General features: G+C 36.8%; 1 protein-coding gene across 4 annotated transcripts in view; it reads right to left on the reverse strand.

Moving 5' to 3' along the window:
- PLD5 (phospholipase D family member 5) overlaps positions 1–23853 on the reverse strand; it is a 173145-nt gene that overhangs the window by 59419 nt on the left and 89873 nt on the right. For 3 of the 4 annotated variants that reach the window (XM_054279799.1, XM_054279800.1, XM_054279801.1), the window contains one exon: positions 7770–7938. The exons of the other annotated variant lie outside the window; for it this stretch is intronic. In XM_054279799.1, the coding sequence (XP_054135774.1) occupies positions 7770–7938 (169 nt within the window). The remainder of the gene's footprint in view (positions 1–7769; positions 7939–23853) is intronic. 4 annotated transcript variants of the gene reach the window in all.

Below are 23853 nucleotides of genomic sequence, written 5' to 3' on the forward strand. Positions count from 1 at the left end.
TTTATGCTGCATAAGGACATACTGACATTAACTTTCTCAAGGAAAACAGTTTATTACATTTTTTTCTGTATTGAGTGATATTTTTTCAAGTGGTTCTAATCACAGTACAACACATTCCCAAGTAGTTGCATGCTCATCTTCAGATGAGTTATACCAAGAAAGAAAATAATTATCCGTAGATATTTTATGTGTATTTAACTTTTATGCTGCTGTAAACTTTTACTGTTTATACCCTATCTGTAACACAGAACAAGAAAAGGAAAGTCATACTGAGCTGGATACATGTCAAAACAGAAATTTCATATGCAAAATAAAATTTTATTCACCATGTTTTTACATATTGAAGAAAGAAACAAGAAGTAAAACTTCTGATTGCATTGCAAATGTTTAAATTTTAGGTTGAATATTTTAAATTAAATAAAAAAATTGAGTAACATAAACATTAGCAGACCATGTGAAGAATAAACTCCTGTGTTGTTTACTACAACTACAACCAGAGCTCATTTCCTTGGTGCTATTCAAACCTAGTACTGCAGACACCATGTTCAATTAGCAGCCCAATACAGAAAGACTTTGGGCTTATGCACCTGACAAAATGCCTGCCCTACCTACAGAGTTCACTTTAGATTCAATGCATTGTTTGTCCTAGGGTAAACCTAAAACAAAAAAGCAATAGCTATACATCAACTTTCAAACACACAGGTTGAAGATAAAGCTCTTCACAGAAACATGTAACATAATTCTCTGTACAAACTAAGAATCTTAAAATGATCCTGCCATTCAACAAAAATGAGCAAACCAAGAGCAGTTCAGGTTGATATAATATGATGCAGCATATATTTTGTTGGTCCATATATATGGACCAACAAAACCTCTGACAAAAGCCCTCCCAACACTCTAAAAACCCATTAGTAGCAGAGAGTGGAAAGCCTAGAAATTTGCCCTGTAATTGCCTAGACAGATTGATACTTTGAGCCTTGCTGGGCTTTAAGCATTACACAGTCACAGAAAGTAGTGCTTCCCCTGTCTAAAGTACAGACCTATTTTCTAATGTTCACTTATTTTTAATATATGTGGCAAAATAAAAATACCCATCCCCCTAAAATATAGCTTTCTCAAAAATACCAATCAGGCAGAAGCTGCAATGGAAGCAGAACTACTGTTTGTTTTACTTTTGTGATGTATGCCTGCTTGCTCACTCAAATCCATAGTACAGCTCCCTGCTCATCCCAGGGCTCACAGGAACTTTCCAGTGAACAATGCTGCTATAGTGAAAGCATTAAAGAATAGCTAACAGAACAGAAAAACAAAAACAGTCTTTGCATGAAGTTCCAAATACTTCTTTTACTCAGATTCAGCATTTCTCAAGGTTGCCAGGTGCTTCCATATGTAAAAAATACCATCCATGATTTTAACTCACACACCCAAGAGTCCTGAGTTGCTCTGTAAGTTTAAGGAGTGGCTTTCCCTCACATACCTCATTAAGCTAAAAAATTCCTTAATTATTACACCAGAGATTATGTTTGGTCTTTTTAAGAAGAAGCGCAGATGTTACAGAGAATTTAAGAATTAATGAGATAAGACTGTGGAGGAGATGGATGCTCCATACAGAGTTATGCAGCTGCTCCAGCATGGTTCTGGGGGAGCAGAGGCGCACTGACTGGTGTTCCTGAGTGCCCTCCTCCCTCCAAGAGGGATTCTCATGCAAGTGCTACTGTCTAGACTCTAATCAAATCTGGGAACAGCCACGGCTGTCCTGCTGTCTGCTGAATTCCCAACCCTTGCTTTGCCCCATCCCCCAGCTACCCCGAAGCATCAGGCTCCTGGCATGCCAGAGCTCAGCCAGCCTTTGGATATGCTTCATATGGGTTCAGCACTTCTGGTTTTCATTAGCTACATCTTTGCAAAAGTCAGCTGGGAAATTCAAGGATTAAAAGGTTTGCATTATGCATATTAACTAGTAGAAATGTAAGTAGAAAAAGCTACTCAGGTTCTCTGTGTTGATTCCATTTACTAAGTAGACTGATAAACACTGTTTTTGTTTAGGTTATCTGTAAAAACTGATTTTGTCTACAAGAACAGCAGAAAACTCTGGCATACAGAAATAAACATGGAAAATGCATTCATAAATTTGTCGGAAAATTATTATCATTATCAAAACAAATTAATGGGTTAACTGTTTTGACAAAGAAATGCTTAGAAAGTTAATATCTAAAACTGATTAAATGAATTGCTTCAGGGGATGGATCCTAATTTTATAGAGGGAACTACAGTAGTTATTTTTGGATATTATTGTCACTTCTACCTGCAGGAGATTATGTTCATGCATGATTTATAAAAGCTTTGATAAACAAGCCTGAACTTTCTGTATTAATTGCAGCTTGGACAAAAAAGAATCTGGCAGCACCTCCTGAGTTTTCCCTGATGTAAGCAACACAGCTGTCTCCTACAGGCCGTGCTGCCTGCTGAACAGCCCATCCTATGGATTCATAGATTGCTTGGAGTGCAGCCCTGCATTCCAATGAAACCATCTCCTCTGAAAATGCATCTGTTTTCCCATCAGGGACACCACAAGCTATTCAATTATGGCATTTTTTTTCAATAATGTTTATGAATGGTAAAACCCCAGATTGATTCAACATTTAAAGCATCTCTAAGTAGTGATGGTTAAAACTAGGAGCACACTCACCACAAATATTTGTGTTTATACAGGTACATAAAAACCACCACCTGTGACAAAATTGGAAAGAATTCCCTTTGTCTCACCTGTCACTGCATCATCCCTCAGCAGGCATTCATACCCCCAAGGCTTAAGCTTGATGAACCAAACTATGAAAAATTCACAACTTGCTTTTAAAAGCAAGTACATACTCCACTAAATAGGGTTACTGGAAATTCTTCCCACACTGCTGAAGAACCTAGACTTCTTCTCTATTAATATTAATTTGAAACTCAGTTTCTACACTTTCTGACATGTTTACTTGCAATTTTACTGGTTTGTTCTATGAAAAGGAAAAAAGATGGGACAGAAGGTCTGAAATGTTTTGTTACTGCTGTCAGAACATTTGAAATGCTTCTGTTGAATACAAACCTTTATGCTGTCATTCAGACCATATTCCCTTTGTGAGACAATACCAGGCTGCTGCACCACTACGTGACAGTGATCAGAAGCATTGCTATATACCCAGCTTGTGAGTACTGACAAATAGGAGCAGCCAAGTGCTATGAAACTGTGGCTACCTTATAGCAAAATCTGCATTTTAACAAACAATACCACCAGAAGTCTGCTTATCCTGATAAAATATTCTCTTACGCTTTTCACTGAGTTGTTTGAAAAACATCAAAAGTGACAAAATAGTAATGTACTAAGCATCTATCACATGAAAATGTAATAAATTTATAGAATTTTCACTTATAGAATGGAGTAAGCATTTATCACATGAAAAAAATCTACTTTTGCATGGTGGCTTTAAACCAACATTAATCTCAAACATCAATCCCAACTGTACCTGCCACAGAAAACTGGTGAATTAAAATAACCCCAAAGTTGTCAATACCAAAAGGTCCTGAAATTTCCCCCAAAGCAATTTATTGGCAGACTGTAGACAGGCTGACTGTAGTCTGGCTGATTTCCCTTGTCTGCTCCTGTCTCTGACACCATAGGTTCCTCATTAGAAATAAAATTGAGAGATACAAATATGAAAATGCTGCATTTACTGAAGGACTCTCAAATTGCATCATGGTATTCTTCAGTAACATAGATTCCTACAGTTCATAAAATGCTTAAATGCTTATCTTTTTAATCCCACAGAAAAAGCCTGGTTATCTCATAGACTTTTCTTCTGGTTTTATGTATATATTTCTACTAATTTTTCCCAAGTTTTCCCATAATCAAGACTCTGGGTATATTTCTAAAACATCACTAAAAGTCATAACATGCTGGCAGAATCCAACAGAGCAAATAAATCAAGAAATCCTAACTTTTACAGCTGGTATTTAATACAGAACAAAGAAACTCAAACGCTTTCCTCAATTCTTCTAACCAAAGAGCAAATGCAAAGGAAAGGAATATGGTTTCATTTTAAAAACCCTCCTTTCATTGAATTTATTTTCTATGCCTCAGTCAGTACCAGAAAAATGCCACCACCTGAAGAGGAGAGATGTTTATGTAAAGATAAGCTTATAGATCTCTATAGCTGATCCCATCAAATTTCCACTGGGAGCTGCTAGACTGGGAGATATCTCTTCTTTGTATTTGTTTGCATTTTTAAATCATTTTCAAGGAAGGGAACTTAAGACCTTGCACTAACATTTGTTCTACCAAACAAATCACTTAAGCTCCTTGGGCAGTGCATGTGCGAGTGACTCATGACTTCTCACCAGAGATTGATTACAAAGCTGGACAGCTGCCTTACATGAAACAGAGTATCAGATGGATCAGGGACTTCTCCCACCAAGCCATATGGGAGATGCACAGTAGGTTGGTGAATAAAATCAGAAGTATCTATTTTTAATGTGATACTTGTAAAAATCAGATGCAGATCTACCCCTGATCACCTTATGTTTATCCAAATATCCATCCAGGGCCAACTGTGTCACACTCATGGCAATACCAATAAGCCAGGATGGCACTGATTCTGATTTGTGAAAAACAAACTGAAGTTTGTGAAGGACTTGCTGGAAATCTAAAAGGTCATTCTAAATTGAAGTTTCAAAACATAAGATGACCCAGAGGAAATGAACTGTGAAAACTGTGAACTGGCATGATCTTGTATTCACCTCTCTCTTGGCATTGAAAATGAATCAAAAGCCATCCTAAAAAAAAAGTCTCCATTTTCCTTTACTATCTTTAAACAGAGATTACCACAGAAAGAGCCACATACCCACATTGCACGAAAACCTCAATACTGCTACATGACAACTACCCTGCTATTTGAAAACACACGTTTTACAATACAAACTTGCCAAAATATGCGGATTTCTTCTGAATGAAAAAAGCAGCCTAGAGAGAACTCACTATTTTGCCAAGCAAATATTTGTTTATTTGACTGCTTTATCTGTTGTAGAACAGAAACACTGTCTCATTATGTGTCTGTCCTTAGAGAATCCAATTTAGCAAAACTCATCATCTCAGATGACTGAGCGTGGCTGTTGTGACCTGGACAGCTCAGTTGGCAATGAATGTTTATTTAGATTTATAACAAAAAAAACACAGATAAGCAAGAGTCAAGGACACCAGGTAATATACCCACAAACAAAAATACAGAAAGATACAGCAGGAAGTTCTGCAATTTTATATATGCAAATATATATCCAGTATACATTTGGACAAGACAGACAATATGTATACATACAGATAACACATATATTGGCATATATATGTATGTGTGCATTCAAAGTTGCAGAATTTCCTGCTGTATTTTTTTTCAATATGTATATTGCTAATATGTGTGTGTACATGTACTCACTCATCTATGCATGGGAATACACAGATGTATACGGAGAATGTAATTAAACCTTGTAACTAGCTGAGAAAAAGAAATCTAGCCAACTCTGCTTTTCTCCTTCAAAAACCCATGTCTGTTCAAGTGCTCTTGTGGAGAACCTTGCTCTCCAATATGACTTGAATATTCATAAAATGGAAATTGCTAATTATATAGCAGGATGTGGGTCCATATGGAAAATGGTTATGTCCTTTATTTCTAAAAAACAAGACTCATTCAAGGAACAACTAGAACTCATTCACTAAGCACTCTACTACCTGGGAGTTTTGTATCTCATCCCCTTCCCTTTCATAATGCTTCTGCTATGCTGGGCAAATTTCCCCAAACTCCAGTTGTAAAGACTTGAGGGCATTGGACTTATTCTTCAAACAATTACTAGATTATAGTTATTGAAACTTCTCTGAAATTTCACTTCCACTTCACTGAGTGGAGAAAGCAGATGTAATGATACAAGTTTTCTCCCTTCCCTTTCACAGAGTGAGCTTTGTGTACATTCTTTGGGACAGCAATCTGCTAAGAAACATTGCCTCTTGGCAATTTTTTAGCAATCAGACTGGCCAATAACAATATAGTGTTTTAGCATGAATAGACAAGCTTGACAGAAAGATCTATCAGCTGTTCAGCCCACGCTGCTGTACAAATGAGAAAATGACTGGAATATTAATAGCCTTTAAACAGAAGTAATTACTCATTTTTGTAAGACTACTAGCAGGCAGAAAAAGATAGCTAGAATAGAGTGTTATGAAAAATGTTTCATTTTTCTGGCTTTAACTGTGCATTTGAGGACAAAAGACCAAAAGACCAAATCCACTTCTTAGACTTCTCTCCTTCCTTTCCCTGCTGAATGGTATCTTACAGTTTCTACTTTGCAATGCGAATGTGGAAAAGGGAATGGATTTGATGCTTAACTACTGGAATCCCAATTTCAATTTTGCTATTTTATATCCTCTGTTTGGGATTTGTTAGGCTCTGCCAGTTTTGAAGCAAATGACAGGCTGAATTTTTTTCAGACAAAATATTTTTGAAAGATTCATGCACATATCAATTCATGCACATCCTAGAAACATCTAAGGCCTTATCTCCTTGAATTCATCTCTTGAATGACAGTACATGGAGTTGAAGCTACTTAGGCAATACATTTAAATAAAGCTTAGCTGCACAATTACATTGTGAAAAAGTCAATATTTTGATATTCCACATAAATTTATTCACAAATCACATTCCAATATTTATAAGCATTCTGAAATGTAGGATTTACATTACATTTTCTGTTCATCTGCTCATCTTATATTTTCAGTACTCTAAATGGACATGCAGCAAACTTTTTCTGAAGAAAAGTTAATGTATGCTGCTCAACTGGGCTACTGTCTATTTCAAAAGAAGCAGAATATAGTTGGTCAGAATACCAGGATTTGCCTATCATCTACCAAAAGGCATTTTTCACTGCACCACATCAACAGAACTAGAAAGGAAAGCAAAGGGTTTATGCCATGGTATAACAGAGTTGTTTCATTACAGTTACCTGGCTGTCATTTTAGCACCATTTCATGTCAGCTGAGTGGCTCCTTTCAGCAAACAATCTATCCAGTGGTAAAGAAGAGATACTCTCAGCCTATCCCTTCTTTGATACCTTAGTTTCACAAGTGATGCTAAATGGAAACCTTTCCTGACCATATTTCTAAGAGGATTGCTCTCAAGAATGAAGTGTTTGTTGGCACAGCATCACTGCAATGCATGTCTGCCTTATTCACTGTGATTTATGATTTGTCATGCTGTTTTAATTGCAGAAATCTTGAACACTGCTCCCTCCCAAGAATACTTTCAAAAAGCTATGAATCATCTGATACGATATTGTTCTTTGTAAGTGTAATTCTAGCCATCTATTTGTCTGGAGAATTAATTCATATGCTTGCATTTTATTTCATCAGTAGCACCAAATAGAAAATAATTGTATAGACGTATGAATATTATCAAATAGGTAGATGTGCTAATATAGTTACAACTTGACAGCTTTCTTAAGTTTACACAATGTCTTTCTTTCCTAAGATGGAAGTGCTGTAAGTATATGTTGAATGTTATCTAGTCCAAGCACATCACTGCTCTTAGAAACTTTTGTATTGGCAGGAAAATCCCCATAAGAAAATTATTTTTAGACTACCCAAACAAATAGTTCTGCTACAGGGAAGGGTTTTAGTTCTGTAAAATTAAGTTTGACAACAAGAACAGACTGTTAAGGTCCCACTCTTTCTTTAGGCTAGAACATACCTGGCATGCTGATGGATGACTGTGATTGAGGTCCCACTGGGAAGACACTATGTCAACAGACTTTTCAGCCATATTAAGCAAATTCATCCAGCCTTGGAAAAGAGACAAATGGGATGGTGCACTGTCTGAATAGTTGATCCCTTCAGGAATATTTTCCACGAGAGCAACCCTGAGAATAGATAAGGAAAAATAACCACTTAACAAAAGCACTTTTCTTTATTATAAGGCTCCAAATTGTAAAGAACTTCAGATTTTGGGCCTGGGGTTCAACATCTGCTCCCAGAGGCTCTCAGCAGTTTGCCACCCTGTAACTCTCTTTGAAGCATCTGACTGTCATGCTCCACACCTCCCAGAACAACGAAATGCAGAAGTGACCTACTGCGAATGCAACAAAGCCAATCAAGCTTTCAAAGCTCTGCAAAATTAGCTTACACAGGGAAAAGGTAGTAAGTGGGAACCAGTCCTTAAGGTGAGCATGGGATGAGTGAAACAATCTCCTCTTCCTTTGCCACTCTTATCTCTGAATATCTTTTCTTCTCTCTAAGGAATTTGACAAGATGTACACTCCCTGGCATTCTCTTAGGTCTGCTTTTACAGCTGACATTTTATTACATGGACATCTCTAAATATGAATTCTCCCTTTCCAACTGCTCTAAACTACCCAATTTTTCTGCTTTTGTTTACCTGTGTAAGGGTCTAACTGGGAACCAGTGGTTAAAAAAAGAATTATGACCTTTTAGTTTCTTGCTCTTTTTGGAAAGCTCTTTGATCTTACTGTCTACAGTATTCAAAACATTTTCAAATTAGAGTACACAAATTCATATGGATACAATCACACCCAGGAAGCCAAACAAGCATTGTAGCAAATAGCTCAAAACATGCTCCTCTACTTCAGGAGAATGAAATTATGTGTTTCATTCAGCACCTCACTGCTAGATTTCCTTAAATGGCAGAAGGTAAAGCTTCTTTCTATACTCAGTAGAGGAATTTTAAAATTAAATAAAGTCAAACAAGTTCTTCAATTCTGTCTTTAGGTAAAGAGAATAAATTTTCATATAAATGCCTCCAACATCTGCCACTTCTACTGTGAATGATACAAACCAGATGTAGGAAAGCTGTAATAGGAACTCAGAGAACACTCCTCTCTTATATACAAGTACATCAAGCATTTCCACACTGGTTTTATACTTGTCAATAGTGTTAATTATCAACTCCAGTAATATGAATATAATTTGTAAACTTTAAATAAATCATTATTACAAAATTCCAGGGTAAAAAAGATTTGTACATATTTTGACTCTCAGATTAGTGCAGTATATACTATTAATTCAGCTCATCCTAGAGGGTTCACATGGAAACTCTTAGAGCTATTTCAGAATATCAAGCATGTTTGTAAAGTGAACCCATTAAAAGACTGAAGATTGGTACTCTTAAGCAATGTTAAGAAAACCCAGCAAGAATTGTGATAAAGTAAACCCATGGCCATTATCACACTCAATTTCCTGGCCTGGCAAAAAATCCCACCACCCAAACCAGAACAGACACAGCTCCTCCTGTATGTTCTCCTACCCCTCCAAATCTGTCAACAACGTAGGTATCACTAAGCTGCAATTACCAATGACACTCTCCACAACTTACTTTGAACACACTATTCTATTTATTAACATTTGACTTAGCTACATTGCAGTAATGGAGTTGGAAATCAGCAAACAAGCTGGAAAATGTTAAAAACACAACTAGATTTTTAAATGTCTTTAAAGAATATTTTATTCTAAAACATTCCACCTACCTTGTTTACAAACTTTCTGAAATAACTAGTGCTCTAAAAATTAAGTGCCCTTTTTAAAACAATTAAAAATAAACTATTTTACTCTAACACCTTAGGTCTAGCTAACTTTTGCCAAAAATCCTGTTATAGAACGTCATAAAACTTTGGTTAGATCCCTTGAAAGCCTGGCTTGTTCTTTTTAAATAGTTCGAATTACAAATCCTATTGCAGCTCTTAGCATGCCCATGTTTCCAGAACTTCTTTATGGAGAGTTGTAGGATGGCCACCTTCAAAGAGCAAGAAATTGAAGCTGAGACTACACGGACATGAAACCACCCTCATAATCCAGTTGCAAACATCAGAAATGAATGCACCTCTTTCTGAAATCTTCTATCCCCAACTCAATCACATCTAGATACAGTAAAGAGTTATTCTGAATATGCCTCAAATACATTCTTAATACCAAATAATTTTAAAAAAATTATGTCAAATGCAGTTCTGATTTAGCTAGAATTTAAAAGTGCGCATCACTCCCTTGAACAAGTAGTGACCAAAGTTTCCCAATGTTAGAATATTGCCTGGCATATTTTCAGTGTTTTCTAGTGGAACCCACACAAATCAATTACACAGGAGCCCACAAAACAACTGATAGGACTGAACCTGTCACAGTCACTTCCAGTGGTTTTCAGTAGTGTTTCCTGCAGGCTTTACTGAACTTGTGTCTCGCTGGAAAACATTAGTTTAACTTTCACTTCTCCTGTCTCTTTCTCTGGCAAGTTGAGAGCTGCCAAAAACCTAACCCTGCCCCAGAAGGGCTGAGATGATCTGGAGGTCATGTCCTTGTCAAAGGAGGGCCAATGCCAGCAGGTCGATCAGGACATTATCCAGTCAGGTTTTTGCATATTTCCAATATCTTCAAACCCAAAACTCATCATATCTGAGATGACAGACCTGACCCAGCCAAACACATACATGTTTATTTCTGACTTTACATTATTTAGGTGTGCATTAAGCTATAATGCAGGAAGAGTTGTGGGTCATTGCTGTTTACATACATTTTATTACAGATACCATCAAGATATTCATAAAAGTTTGGCTCTTCCTCATGTGTTAAAACTTTTTACTTTTTCAAAGAAAGTAACAAGGAAAATTTACTGGGCAATAAGGAATTCAACTCCTCCTAAAAGGACCCTTGCCAAGGACAAGGTGCCTCTTGGCAAGGAAATTTGTCCTGACTATTGAAATAAACTTGCTCTTCACTGGGAGAATATCTCCCAACTTCTAAATCTGCGTAGCATTCACTAGGTTATGAGACCAGCACGAAATAACACAAATGACTGCACAGCTCTGCTATTGTATAATTTGAGTTAGGTTGTCCATTAGACGCCAAATGCATTCCAGTTAACAAAACTGCTATTCAGAACAGACACTATCTGGCAATATTTTTCCTACTCTTACGTTTTACCAAATAGCAAGTACAGGGAAATGGTCACAGCACCAAGCCTGAGTCCGAGAAGGGTTTGGACAATGTTCTCAGGAACATGATTGATTCCTGGGATGTCCTGTGCAGGGCCAGGAGCTGGACTCAATGTTCCTGATGGGGCCTTTCCAACTCATCATATTCTATGATTCTACTTTGCATTCTTTAGCAAAAATGAAAGAAAAAAAAAGAAAAAGACATTTTATCTCGCTAGGGCACTAGTTAAAATATTCTTTTCAGAGTGTAGATTTCTCTTTAATAATGAATTGATTCTGCCATAAACTTCCAATGTTAAAACCCAATACCAAGCTCAGAAGTAATACAAAAAGCCAAGCAGCAAGATTTTATACTAAGTGGTTTTGCCTTTATAATATTCTCCTTTTGTTTGGCACAATAGCAAAGTTCCAGTGCTTAGTCAAGATGAGTTTCAGTAAAATTTCTGTGCAAAAAATTTGGTTTGCAAGCCCCAATCCCATCAATAAAAGCTAAATTTAGCTTTCAGTTTTGTTCCAATATGACCCACAAAGAGGTTCTTCAAATGTGGTATTACAAAAACTTCCAGGAGAGAAGGTCACTCACAGACCTTGAGGAAAGTTAGACATAGTGACATAATTTATTCTGCAAAAATGGCATATTAACGAAGCAAAACACAAGTGTGCCATGGTGATTAAAACAGATTTTTGCTATCCTCAAAATCATTAGCAGATAACCTTACACCTGTTGAAGGAAGATGCCCTTCCCCTGTCTGATTCCCTGGTGCTCTATTTCATCTGACAATGCCAACATAGGCTTGTGTCTTTAGTTTTACAGCTGAATATCCTCAAAACTACCTCACACAGACTGAGAATGTTACCCAGTTTCTGTGAAGCTGGACAGAGAGACAAGGGTCAGAGTGAGATCCAAGCTCCTCTCAGCTTACAGAAATGGGGCAATAGAATGGTATTTAATGCCTACCACAGAACAGACCATGACCTCAATAAGAAGACTCTTCTGAGCTCAACTATGGCTTGCATTTAGCTATTCCAAGTGAATTCTATACTTGGTTAAGGATTCTTGTTCATCTTTGACAGTTCTTTGGTCAGAAAGCAAGAAGGTTTGTTACTGATGTCACACCAATTTGCTCCTCAGAAGGAAACAGAGGTTCTTAATTTAGCACATGGGTTAAATAAAGTAAAGAGGGCTAGGACAGTGAAAATATATGTCTGTCTCTTGAAAAAATCTGGGGCTATTCACAGAAATTTATAGCCCTGTCAGAAAATTTAGCTCTGAAAATTCACTAGTATAAATGAAATATTTTTTTATGGTTCACACCATATCAAAACAACAAACTCTGGAACATTACTCATTCTGGTTTATCTCAATCCACAGTCATCCACTAAAGAAAACCCAGGTCATATGCACTCAAGCATCTCTACATCTTAATTTACTAACCACTAAAGGGAAGAAACTTGGTAAGGAAACACTGCAATGATTTGTACGAGGCAATAAAGAAACAAAAGATGAAAAAAGGCTTTGACATAAGGCTGCTCTATTTCAGACAAGGGAGACAAAAAAAAAAAGAAGATAATTGAGAAAGGTGTGTGAGTTCTGCCCCTACACTATAGTCCTATTCAAAGATACCCTCTTGTGACCCCTTTTTCTTTCTTTCTTAACCCAGGAGCCCTGGAATCACCATCCCCTGGCCTGATGGACCACATCTACTCATAGAGTTCCAGTTCCACTTATAACACCAGAATCTTAATGTTTGTTGCAAACCTACCATCTTTCTCTTTTTCAATTAAAGCTTTTACCATGTCTCTTTCAAACCCTCCACATCCTTCTTCATCACTTCTACCACTCTTCATCCCTTCTACCACTCTTCCCCCTCAGATCTAATCATTAGCTGTCATCCTGGCTAAGATCATCTTCTCTCCCAACCACAGCTCCAGCTCTTGATTCTGAAAGAGACTAAGAAATGCCCTTCTAGACAGGGTACAGTTACAATTTCAAAAACATGCAAAACACTGTTTTCTGGGTTCACAGAGAAAACATCCGAAAAAAATAGGGAGAGTATAGCCCAACTGTATTTGGATACTCTACTTAAAGACAGTGGTAATGATTTGGAAGATCAAGTGCAGTAAGTCTGCTTTGAGATCAGAACTGAAGCATAAAGGTATCCAGTATATTTGGATAATTACATGGTATATGCAGTAAAGTAAAATCAAACTGTGCATTGCATGTAATATTTACTTTGTAATTAATTAGATATAATTCTTCCAGTATGGGAAGTTACAAAATGTGCTATCACATACTTATGCTATGAATTTCAATTTTAAATAAAACATGCTTGACCCATTATAAGGAATTCAAGACAGAACACCAGAGCTAAAAGTGAAATGCAAAGCTGCTAAGATAGAATTTACAATGGGCTGTGAGCTCAAGCTCAGTGCTCAAAAGCACCTGGACTATTAGCAAATGAGAACAAATCACAAATTCTGCAACAGTCCTCTGACACTGACAGTCTCAACTGGTGAGGCACATGTGTGTGTGTGTTTGTGCATGTTTGTATGTGTGCAGTGCCTGAGTACATGCACACTATGAAAACTCTTTGATGGCATTTACTTGTCTGCTTTTTGAATTTTAGTCATGAAGACCTTGATGTCCAGAGATAAAATCTTGGGATGATGAATGCTTGGTTCAAGATTATTCTTCGAATTAGATCTGAGGTGAATGATGATAAATTCAGGTTTATGATATTACATTAAGTATATTTTTCTGCAGACATGCAAGGTGAAAAGTTTCATTTGAACATTTCCAAGTATGTGGTAGAGCAGACTAGAGTGATGTTTAAAATGAAAGGCTCTGCTGCCTCAAGCCAAAGAGGACACACTGCTTCTGGGTTTCTGCTCTCTGTCACAGGAACCAGTCAGTGACTCCTCACTCACACTGCTCACATGAGCTAGCGTGACACCAGGGCACCCTGACATAAGAAAGGGTCCCAGCACCTTACACCACAAAAGTGACTGAACTCAGAAGACACAGGCTTGATCCTCTTAAACATGCAGCTGTAGAAAGTGGCTGTAGCACAAGAGTGAGAATAAAAAGCCTTGCCAACTTCAAGTATTCACTGAAGTCCAGCCTAAGCACACCAGTTAATTCCTGTAATTAGATGTTATACTTTCCCCTTCTACAGCTGCCTCTTTTTTGCACTTAGCTTCTTTTTTTTCTTACTCGTTCACAGAAGCAATGGAAGTATGATATCCATATTTCAAATCATATTTTAACTTCTCACCACTTAGGCCTTTTTATATTGTTTGTAATCAACTTGAAGATCACTCCGTTACTGCTGTGCCCACATAATTGTTTTTGTGCCCACTCATCACGATGTCTGGAAGACAAATACAGCATGTGGACACGCACAGCACATCCATTAATCCTGGCGGATTTCATGTCCCACATTCTCAGTTGGTACAATATAGAAAATAAGATTTTCAGTCAGCACTTATGTCAGTGGAACAATATTGGTTTTTACCACTTAAAGATTAGATTCAATTCTGTAGCTCTATAGAACAAATAACTAGAAGCACTCCTGGAACACCTCTTCTCTTTGGATTGTCCCATGGATGTGAAAAAAGGATGATACCCTCCCTCCGATACGATCATCTTCAGAAGAATGCACCAATAATAAAATCCTTCTGTGATGAAAAACATAGTAGCTGTGTTGTAACACACCGTAAGCACAAAAGTTTTAAAAGAAAGATCCACTATACAAATTCACCAGTCATCTAATGTTTAAACCTGTGAATGATTTCTAATTAAACACATTTTAGGTGATAAAATGAAGTTTTCACAGTTGCATTTCAGATGCAGCTTTCAGTTCCCAAAGGCAAAACTGCGTGCAAAAGAGGGAAAGAATTGACCAGATGTTTCACAATGTCACTTCACCCTACTGGGGACAGTATTTCCCTGGAGTCAAAGCAAATCTGAACCTTAGCTGATCTAGCCTGCCAAAATCATTTTAATACTGGAACCAAGATAGCAGTCATATACAGTATCAAATGAAAAAGGAGCACAAGAAAGAATGAATAGCAAACATTAAAGGCCTTCATTTATTTTACTGACATGACTGATACTTGCCTCAGTTCAAAAAAACATTTAAATAAAGTACAACGAGCACAGAGCCTTAAGTAGCCTTAGGACTTGTCATATGGTTTGTGCAGACTTAGGACTTCTTGTGAATTATGTAGAACAGTCCACTCAATACTTATCTTTTCCCTACACTTTTACATATCCAGGTGCATAACAAAATAATCCTTACTAACTGCCCCTTGCTCTCTAAAGGTTTACACAAAGATGTTGAAATACAATTGTTGTAAAAGAAGTTTTTTCACAGGTCCTGAAAATACAAATCTCAGAAAAATTTATCCTCTTTTATACCTTCTGTAACCATTTATATATATACAGATCAAACAGATAAAGACCTAGTATGTCAGAACATATAAATATTTTATGGAATAATTATAAATATTGCATTGTTTATGGCTTGGATAGAATTTTTTTTACACCAGCTAAGGAAAATTACATTATGAAGCTGAGCAGCCAAGCCATCAAAACAGAAGCAGCCATAGCTACATTTAATAAAGAGAAGTGTAAAAATATAATAAAGCTAAAACCTATATAATAGAGATCTATTGTTGATCTTAAATTTCAATTCTGTATATAAATTAATGAAGAATAACATTACTTAATACCTGAAATTAAAAACAAATTAACCACAGACTTAGTTAAGGCTGGTTTGACTGGAAAACCACTACACTATTCCAACACTATGCTTTATTGTCCCAGCTTTCCCATCTTCACCTATGAGAATCAGTGCCTTATTCCTTGAGGGAAGAATTACTTGTTACAGTGATAACTAGTGCTGCAACAGTGACAACTACATTTGAATTTCTAAGACACAGAATGGATTTCCATTTTAGGAAACATTCAGATGTTGCATCTAATAATTTAACTTCAGGTGAATCTTGCAGGAACTGATGAGCACTTGATCGTTACTATCTAAATCCAGCCTGTGCTGGCAGTTCTTGAAGCCCCACTGTGCTGTTTCATCAGTAATCAGAGCTGAAGCATACCACAACTTTCATACTTTACCTAAAAGTTCAGCACAAAGATAAGTACATTTACTAAACACCATAATGAAAAGTGGAATGTTTGATAAGGCCACAAGAAATGTCAAAAAGACATTATTTGAACCAAACTGGCACAGCCATCATCACACTTTCCCCATGTTCTGATGGAATTTGACCTTTCAAAATTCATCAAATCAATGGAAAAGGCAGCATACACCACATTTCTGGATTCATGCTATTCTTTGGTTGCTGTCAGAGCTTTGATTTGCACCCTTTTAAAATGGAATGCCTATATTTTAATCAGAAAAAAAATTTCTTAAGGTTCAAGTAAATCTTGTGTTCAAACAAATCTTATTTCACAATCTCATGTTTGAGTTACTCAAATTTTTTTTCAAATGAAACTCCAAGGCACTTTTATATCAAAGAAAGCAACAGTATCTCTAGACACTAATCATTCATTTCAGAGCACGCTGTAGCTGAATTTCACATACAAGAAGGCACAATACAGAGGTCAAACACTGCAGTGCTCTGCTCATGGCTCTCCTTATGCACAACAGATATAAGCCTTGGGGATATGTGTGAAATCTATTTAATGGACACAGACTAAGAACAGAAACTGCCATCTGTTCCTTGTATATATTTGGGCTTTCTGTAAGGCACTTCCATTAGGCTATTGTTAGGCTATGACGAATCATGACAAGAAGCTCTAAAACTTGTCTCTGATACACCCATGTCCTCATCATGTCTAAAATGTGCTACAAAACTCTTCAGCACCCTATCACGTGCCAGAACAACTTCCTTTCAGACTGGGATTTCACAATAGTGTTTAAAAACAACAGAGGGAAAACAGCTTGCATTTTGGTCTTATTAAAAAAATTCATCACCAATGAAGGCTGTCATATCAATTTTGGATATGACTGAAATTTATGTGGGGTCACAACAGCACTTCAGGAGCTCAGATCTGCTCTATCAAACTTCAAGTAGCTTAACCAGCTTCTCTATGACTATTTCATTCTTTAGCTCCCAAATTTCTCATCAATTCCCTCATTTTTGTCCCCAGATGCTTATTCATTCCAGCTCTTTGTGGAGCACTTTCTGAGAGGGAACAAAGGCAATTTCTCTCATGGTTATCCTTCATTGTGATGATGTTTTATAAAATGAAATTTAAACTTTGTTGCTAAGTGCTCAAAATGCATCCCTTTGAATGAACTGTTCATTCCTGTGAGATTTTTTTTCTTCTTATTATTGAGAAAAGAAATGCTGGGAGGAAGCCAGAATAGAATCAGCAAAGTCCTTTTGTGGGGATCATTGGGTTTTCTAAAGACAATAGGTCTACTGTTGTATTTTTTTCCTGGGCATTCTCTGCATTCAAAAAGCTTGCTCCAACCATGTGCCAGCTTTATTTTTTCCACCAGCTTTTGCTCTAGATGTGCCCTGTTTTGAACATTACCACTCTCATGGCTCCTCCTCTCCTTGTCTCCCTCTTCTGTGTATTAAAGCCTATATGACCTCTGTTGTTTTGCCCCATCTAGTTAGTCTTCCTTGCAATAAATTTCTTCCAAATTAATTAATTACTAGAAAACATAATACTGTCACCAAATCTCCAGAACAGATCTGTGCATTCTATTCTATTTCTCCACCATATCTGATTTGTCCAGGTAGACTGAAAGCTCTTATTACTCTTTTTACTCAAGCAGTAGTGACAAAGTAGGATTAATTTTTGGCAAATTCCTAGGAATTATTACATCAGAAAGAAGCAGCATGGGTCTCTGAAAAACTCTACTGACAATAAACATTACCCAGGGACGTGCTTCTAAGTACTGCTACCTAAATTGTCATCATTCAATTCTTTACATAAAATGCCTCATGCAAGTCTAATCTGGCTCATTGTTTTGGGTGACAGGTTTTTGTGTATGGCTTTTTCTTTGTTTTGTTTTGTTTTTTTTTTAAGGGGGATTTACAGATAACTTGGCAGCTTCCTAATTACAAGAAGCACAGCAGTAACAACTAGGACTTCTAATTACTATTTCTAACGATAACTCTTTGGAAGCTTCCTGCAACTTTCCTTTAGCTGCAGCAAATAAAAAAATCAGATACATTGCTTTAAAAATGGAAGCTGTGGACAGTGTGTAGGACCTGAGGAAGTTATTCCAAATTCAAATGGAGAAGGTTTCCTGGGTGATCAAGTCTCTCTCCTTGCTGCTTCGGGCAATGTTTCATATGCTTTCATTCTTAAATTACCACAGAATCACAGAATATTCTGAGTTGTTAGGGACCCACAAGGACCATCAAGTGCAACACTTTAAGTGAATAGCCTCTACAGGGATTGACTCCATGACCTTGTCATTCAGATAAGAAAAAGATAATAGGACAAGCAAGAGTTTTGTCACACTGGAATATTTTTATCTTGCTGCTTTCCTAGGCAGAAACCTACCTCATTTGATATCCTTTTACCTGCTCTAGCTTTTATCCTCAATAACTGAGATCCCATTCTGTATTTCTCTCTCCTGTGCTATTTTCAAAGATAACAATAATTTCGCTTTTTAGCTTTCACCCTGCACAGCCAAGTGCTTTTAGCATCTTTCTCATTAAAGCAACTTTCCACTTCTAGAAACTTCTCCTACTAAGCACGAGTTCAACCTTCTTGATTACTGATGGTCACTTACACACAATATTCCAGATTAAAACTTATTGATGCCTTTCAAAATGGCACTTTTCTTGCCAGATACAAATAGCATTGCATCTACCTCTAAGCAATCCTATCTACTTTTATTACTGTTTCCCTAAGGAATTGTTTCCCTTAGGCAGCATAAAGATGTAAAATCTAGTAAAATGTCAGATGGACTACTTCTTGGGAGTCACAAAAATTGAACTGTTAACCAAAGTGGTACATATATCCCCATGAGAAACCAAAAGATGTATTTTCAAATTCAACAATTTGAATAAAGTGTTTTTCTATTCTCAGTATGACGAAAGGGCATTTTTTTGATCATTCAATTATTTTCTGCCTTCAGAAAAAAAAATTATTTGTTTCAATTTTAATTCTAATGATCTCTGTAGGGAAATGTATCTTTAGAAGGATCTACAGTCAGCTGTCATTTCCCACTATTGTCATTTCCTGCTTCTGCATGACTGCTGTACTTTGTAAAGTTCAAAGAGAAAAATAAAGTAAAAAGATACCAAGACTAAAGAAGTAAACAAACTAAAAGCCAGATGATGCTGAGATGTGTAACAGGCATAAGAAAAAAATCTTTCTACAACCCTGTTTTAAAACTGTAAGCAACATGTTCCAATAAAACAACTGACTCTTGAAGTAGCTTTTTCTCCAAGTTGCTTCTGAGAAGGTTTATTATTATTTTCATCTAATTCAAGATCAGACTAACCTCAGAACTTCAAGATTGATAAACTCCACAAAATATGAAACAGGAGACATGTTGTTAAGCAGGGACAACAAAAAGAAGGTAAAAATACAGACAATCTGTGAAGAACTATTCTGAGGTGCTAACCCAGTCCATGCAATAAGAAATTGATGGGATGTGCAGAAATTGATGATGGGATCTGCAGAAAAAAAACGCCAAAACATTAAGAAATTGTGCTGAAAAGATCTGGGATTAATCCTTAACAGGAGATTACCGACTGCTAGAATCACCTCTGTCATACTGAATTGTAGGGAAGGCAAACACTCCTCCAAGAATTCACATAAAAAGCTCACATTGCTATAAGGAAGAATACCACTGCAGAAGAGAATAATGAGCTCCAACTGGTAATCCAGCAAATAAAACAGCAGACAGGATTATTAAATAATTCAAGTTAGATGATACCCCTGGAGGTCATTCAGCCAACCTCCTGCTCAAAGCAGGTCCTCTTAGAACAGGGTGTTCATCATTTTGTCTGGTAAAGTTTTCAGAATCTCCAAGGATGGAGATTACACAATCCTCTCTGGGTGTATCTGTTTTGATATTTAACACTCTCACAATGGAGAAAAAAATTAAATTTAAGAACAAGATCCTATGATAAAGGCTAATGTTTACAGCGATTTCCAGCAACCCAAAAAATCAAGTAAGGCTCTTCATTCAATCCCAGTATATGAAAAGTCCAAGAATATGTGTCAATAATAAAGTAAAATGCCTTGTTCTAATCCCTATTCTTGCTTTTCATCTGCAAATGAATGATTTTGAGCTTTGCAGTATTAAGTGACTTTTCTGTAACTCCAGACCTTAAGATCACCTCTTGCCTTCTATGATATTATCCTGAACTCCCAAATTCTTCCAAAAAGTCACAATATTTCTCATCCTTATCCTTGAGCAAAAAATACATTCATTAGAATATGAAATGGTACTGATAGTGAGCTGTAAGATGTAGAGCAATGCAGAGTCCCCAGGCAGTGCAAAGAAGAGCTGCTTTATTGCAAAATCCAGGCCTTTTCGAGCAGTCAGGCCTTTATCAGTTACATAGCTTTAAATCATAACAAACATAATCTAACCAACTACCGTACACCACAATGAGAACACATAATGGTTTTATAACTTGTTTTCTACCTCTAACTCAGCTGAGTCACCTTCCCAGAGTCCTCCTCTACTTAGCTGAAGCAGCAGGCCTGAGCTGCTTTTACAAGGGTATTTTACAAGGGTAACAAGGGCCTTATTTTATAATTTTATAAGGCTTTACCTATATGCAACAGTGAGCATCACTGATTCTCAAAAGATACTGCTGTATGTTCCCTGTTCATGATGTTACAGCAGCACTGCTGCCCTCCCTTGTGGTAATTTCCCAACCACCAAGAGGTTTGCTCAGACTAATACAGAATACATCTACTGCCTTACCTTGCTAAAGTAGTGAATTACCTTATCATGGAAATACATTAGTCTGGTAGAACCTACCTCATACAAAATAAAGGGAATTTTTACTCCCTCTTCCCAACATCTGCATTACAGGATTGTATAACACTGAAGCAAAATTTACAGGCTGGGTTTTTTTTTTTTTAAGCAGAAGATATGTTAACTTATAAACACTACCTGGGGAAGCATACATTTCAAGTAACCTATTCCAAAGAGACCAGACTTTCATCACAACAGATGAAAGAATTTTTCTTGACTTAATCATAAATTATAATGAGCAAATTATAATCAGCAAATTAAAGCAATACAGATGGGACGTAGAAAATTCACTTGCGACAGAGAATGAGATGTATGAAGCTGATTAATTAAATTATTACAGAACAAAACCAACTGTAAGACAAGAATGGTTGATACATAAAACCAAAAATAAAGTTTATTTCAAAGGAACTTGAATAGGAACACTAACTAGCAAAGCAGAAATATTCCCTAACGTACTCTAGTCCAGCATTTGTGTTTATAAATTAATTTGGACATTCACAACTAGAAATACCTACATAAAAATAGGTTCAAGATCAGAGGAACAAAAAACGTCCTATTTTTGTCCAAAAAACGTATTATTTTGCCTAATACAAAGTGATTAGATACGAAAACATCTTACCTTGATTCAAAAAGAGAAAAAAACCTCCACATTTATTGGTTACTCATTACTCAGGCTAATCCTTTCCCTATAAAAACCCCTCAGTATTATTTAACTTTGCCATTTCTGGTATTTTGTGGACCTAAAGTTTCTCAGTTAAGACAACTAAAGGCAAGTTCAGCAGGACTGCCTGCAGTACCCATATAGAATAAAGTACCACTCATTCTCTTCTTATTCTGTCTCTAATACTTCTCATAAGCTGTGTGCTGTAGTTTCTTCTAGTAAACAATTTATCCATGCTTACTCAAAGAATTAAGACTGACAAGTCTACATTGCTGAAATTTTACTTTTCCACTCTCAAACAGAAACATCTGATGAAAACTCAACATTTTGAGATAGGAATTGCCTTGCTCCATGTCAATCTTCTCAGGAGCTACATTCACTCTAGCATAATTCCTCTGGTGGATACTTTAGAGATACAATGACAGGTTATTACATCCAACATTCTCACAAGTTCAAGGCCATACACTGTCAGCTATAGATAGTGTCATTCCTGGTTTTGTGCAGTATCTAACACATCCTGGACAAGAATGCATTGCATATTGACATATTAGGACTATGCCAAGATAGAAAGATAGATGAAAGGACAGATAAAAATAATAGGTTACAAATGGACTAATTTATTGTTCCTAGGCCTTACTGGTAAAAATACCTGGAGCCTCAACAAATAACCTACAATTCAGAGCAGATGCCTACCACCTTGTCACACAATCTTTTGAAGATACTTTCCCAGTCTCCCACTATGGAAGATGATATTTTAGAAAGAGGATATTGTTCTGAAGACTTCAGATCTCTGTTCCCAAACCCAGAGAAAACTCAGGGCTGAGAAGGAGCAGGGGAGTTTTGTTTCTGTGAGGTGCTACTTCAGTTATAACTGATTATAAATTTTTTAATAATATCTGTCCTGAAGGAAGAATTTTGATGACACTCTTTAATCAAACTATGCATATCAAGGGAGATGCTATGGCAGGAAAAACATCTCAAAGCATGTCTCTGTCCCTTGGTCTCAGTGACTACCAATAAATAACACAAATTACTGATAACCTGCACAGCAGCTTCAAAACAAAGCCCTCCTTACTGATGCTCCAAAGATAGAAATGGAGACAAAACCACAGAGAACAAGAGACTCTAAAAAACTTTACAGGAATTGTGATGGGAGAAAGAAAAATGGTAACACAGTATCACCTCTTTGTCTCTCCTATTTGTCCATTGGCAAACAAAAACTTCTCACAAAAGTGATAGGTTTCCTTCAGCCCTCCCAGGTGCAAGCCAACTGTTTATGGAAAATGTTCACAGATCCCTCATGTGTCACTCACCTGAGGAGGCAGATGGTGGACTGTGATGAAGCAAAACAAATTAAAATCTAGGCTCCCTAAAGTGAATAACAAAATGCCTAACATTTCCTTTGGAACAGAACTTACCACTAACTTCCTCATTTTAAATAAACTCCAGGAAACATACATAAAGAATTCTGTAGTAGTTCACTTTTCAAATCCATTAACTGTCTGTTTGATCTCATTAATAATCAACTTTAGTTAATTCTGGCCCAGCAATTTTACGTGCCTCATTATTTTATGCATACAAAAAAAAAAAAAAAGAAGAATAATTAGTATGTAGAAGGATTAGAAATGTTCAGTTTGCAAGGAATTAAAGTTGCAAGTGAATGCTTTTAACAATCTAGTTTAAATGGTTATTTATAATCAAAAGCATTGTAGAAAAAAAACCAGTTGAGGCTGTGTAATATCTGCAGTAAGGGACAGGATCCACTTAGGAGCAGCCTCATCAGTGGGCCCACACACACCACACACAAAATTTAATAAATCACTCACTTTCTCTTTACACAGCTGTTCATTCGACGGGTCCTGTGACCTCTGCATTATTTCCTACCCACAGTTTCCACAGACAGCACAAAACACACCACAACCCACACACCTGGCTACATCCCTGATACAGTGATTAAGACACCCATCCAAAAGGGGAGAAGCAAAGAAAAGCTTACAGCTCAGCTCATCTGCTTTCCAGCTACTGCTCACTCTCTAAAGACAGGCATAAACATCCTCACCTGGTAAAGAGAGGTCATGAGCTCAGCAGTGTGAGCTCTGGTTGGTTTTATCTGAGCATATTTCCCAGATGAGTAATTGCCCAGACGAGTATTTTAATTGTGAAACCCATTTTTGCTGAAGGAAAAGATGG

This window comes from Melozone crissalis, unplaced genomic scaffold, assembly GCF_028551555.1.
Source record: "Melozone crissalis strain CALT ecotype California unplaced genomic scaffold, PUWL_Pcris_2 ptg000027l_1, whole genome shotgun sequence".
Taxonomy (NCBI): domain Eukaryota; kingdom Metazoa; phylum Chordata; class Aves; order Passeriformes; family Passerellidae; genus Melozone; species Melozone crissalis.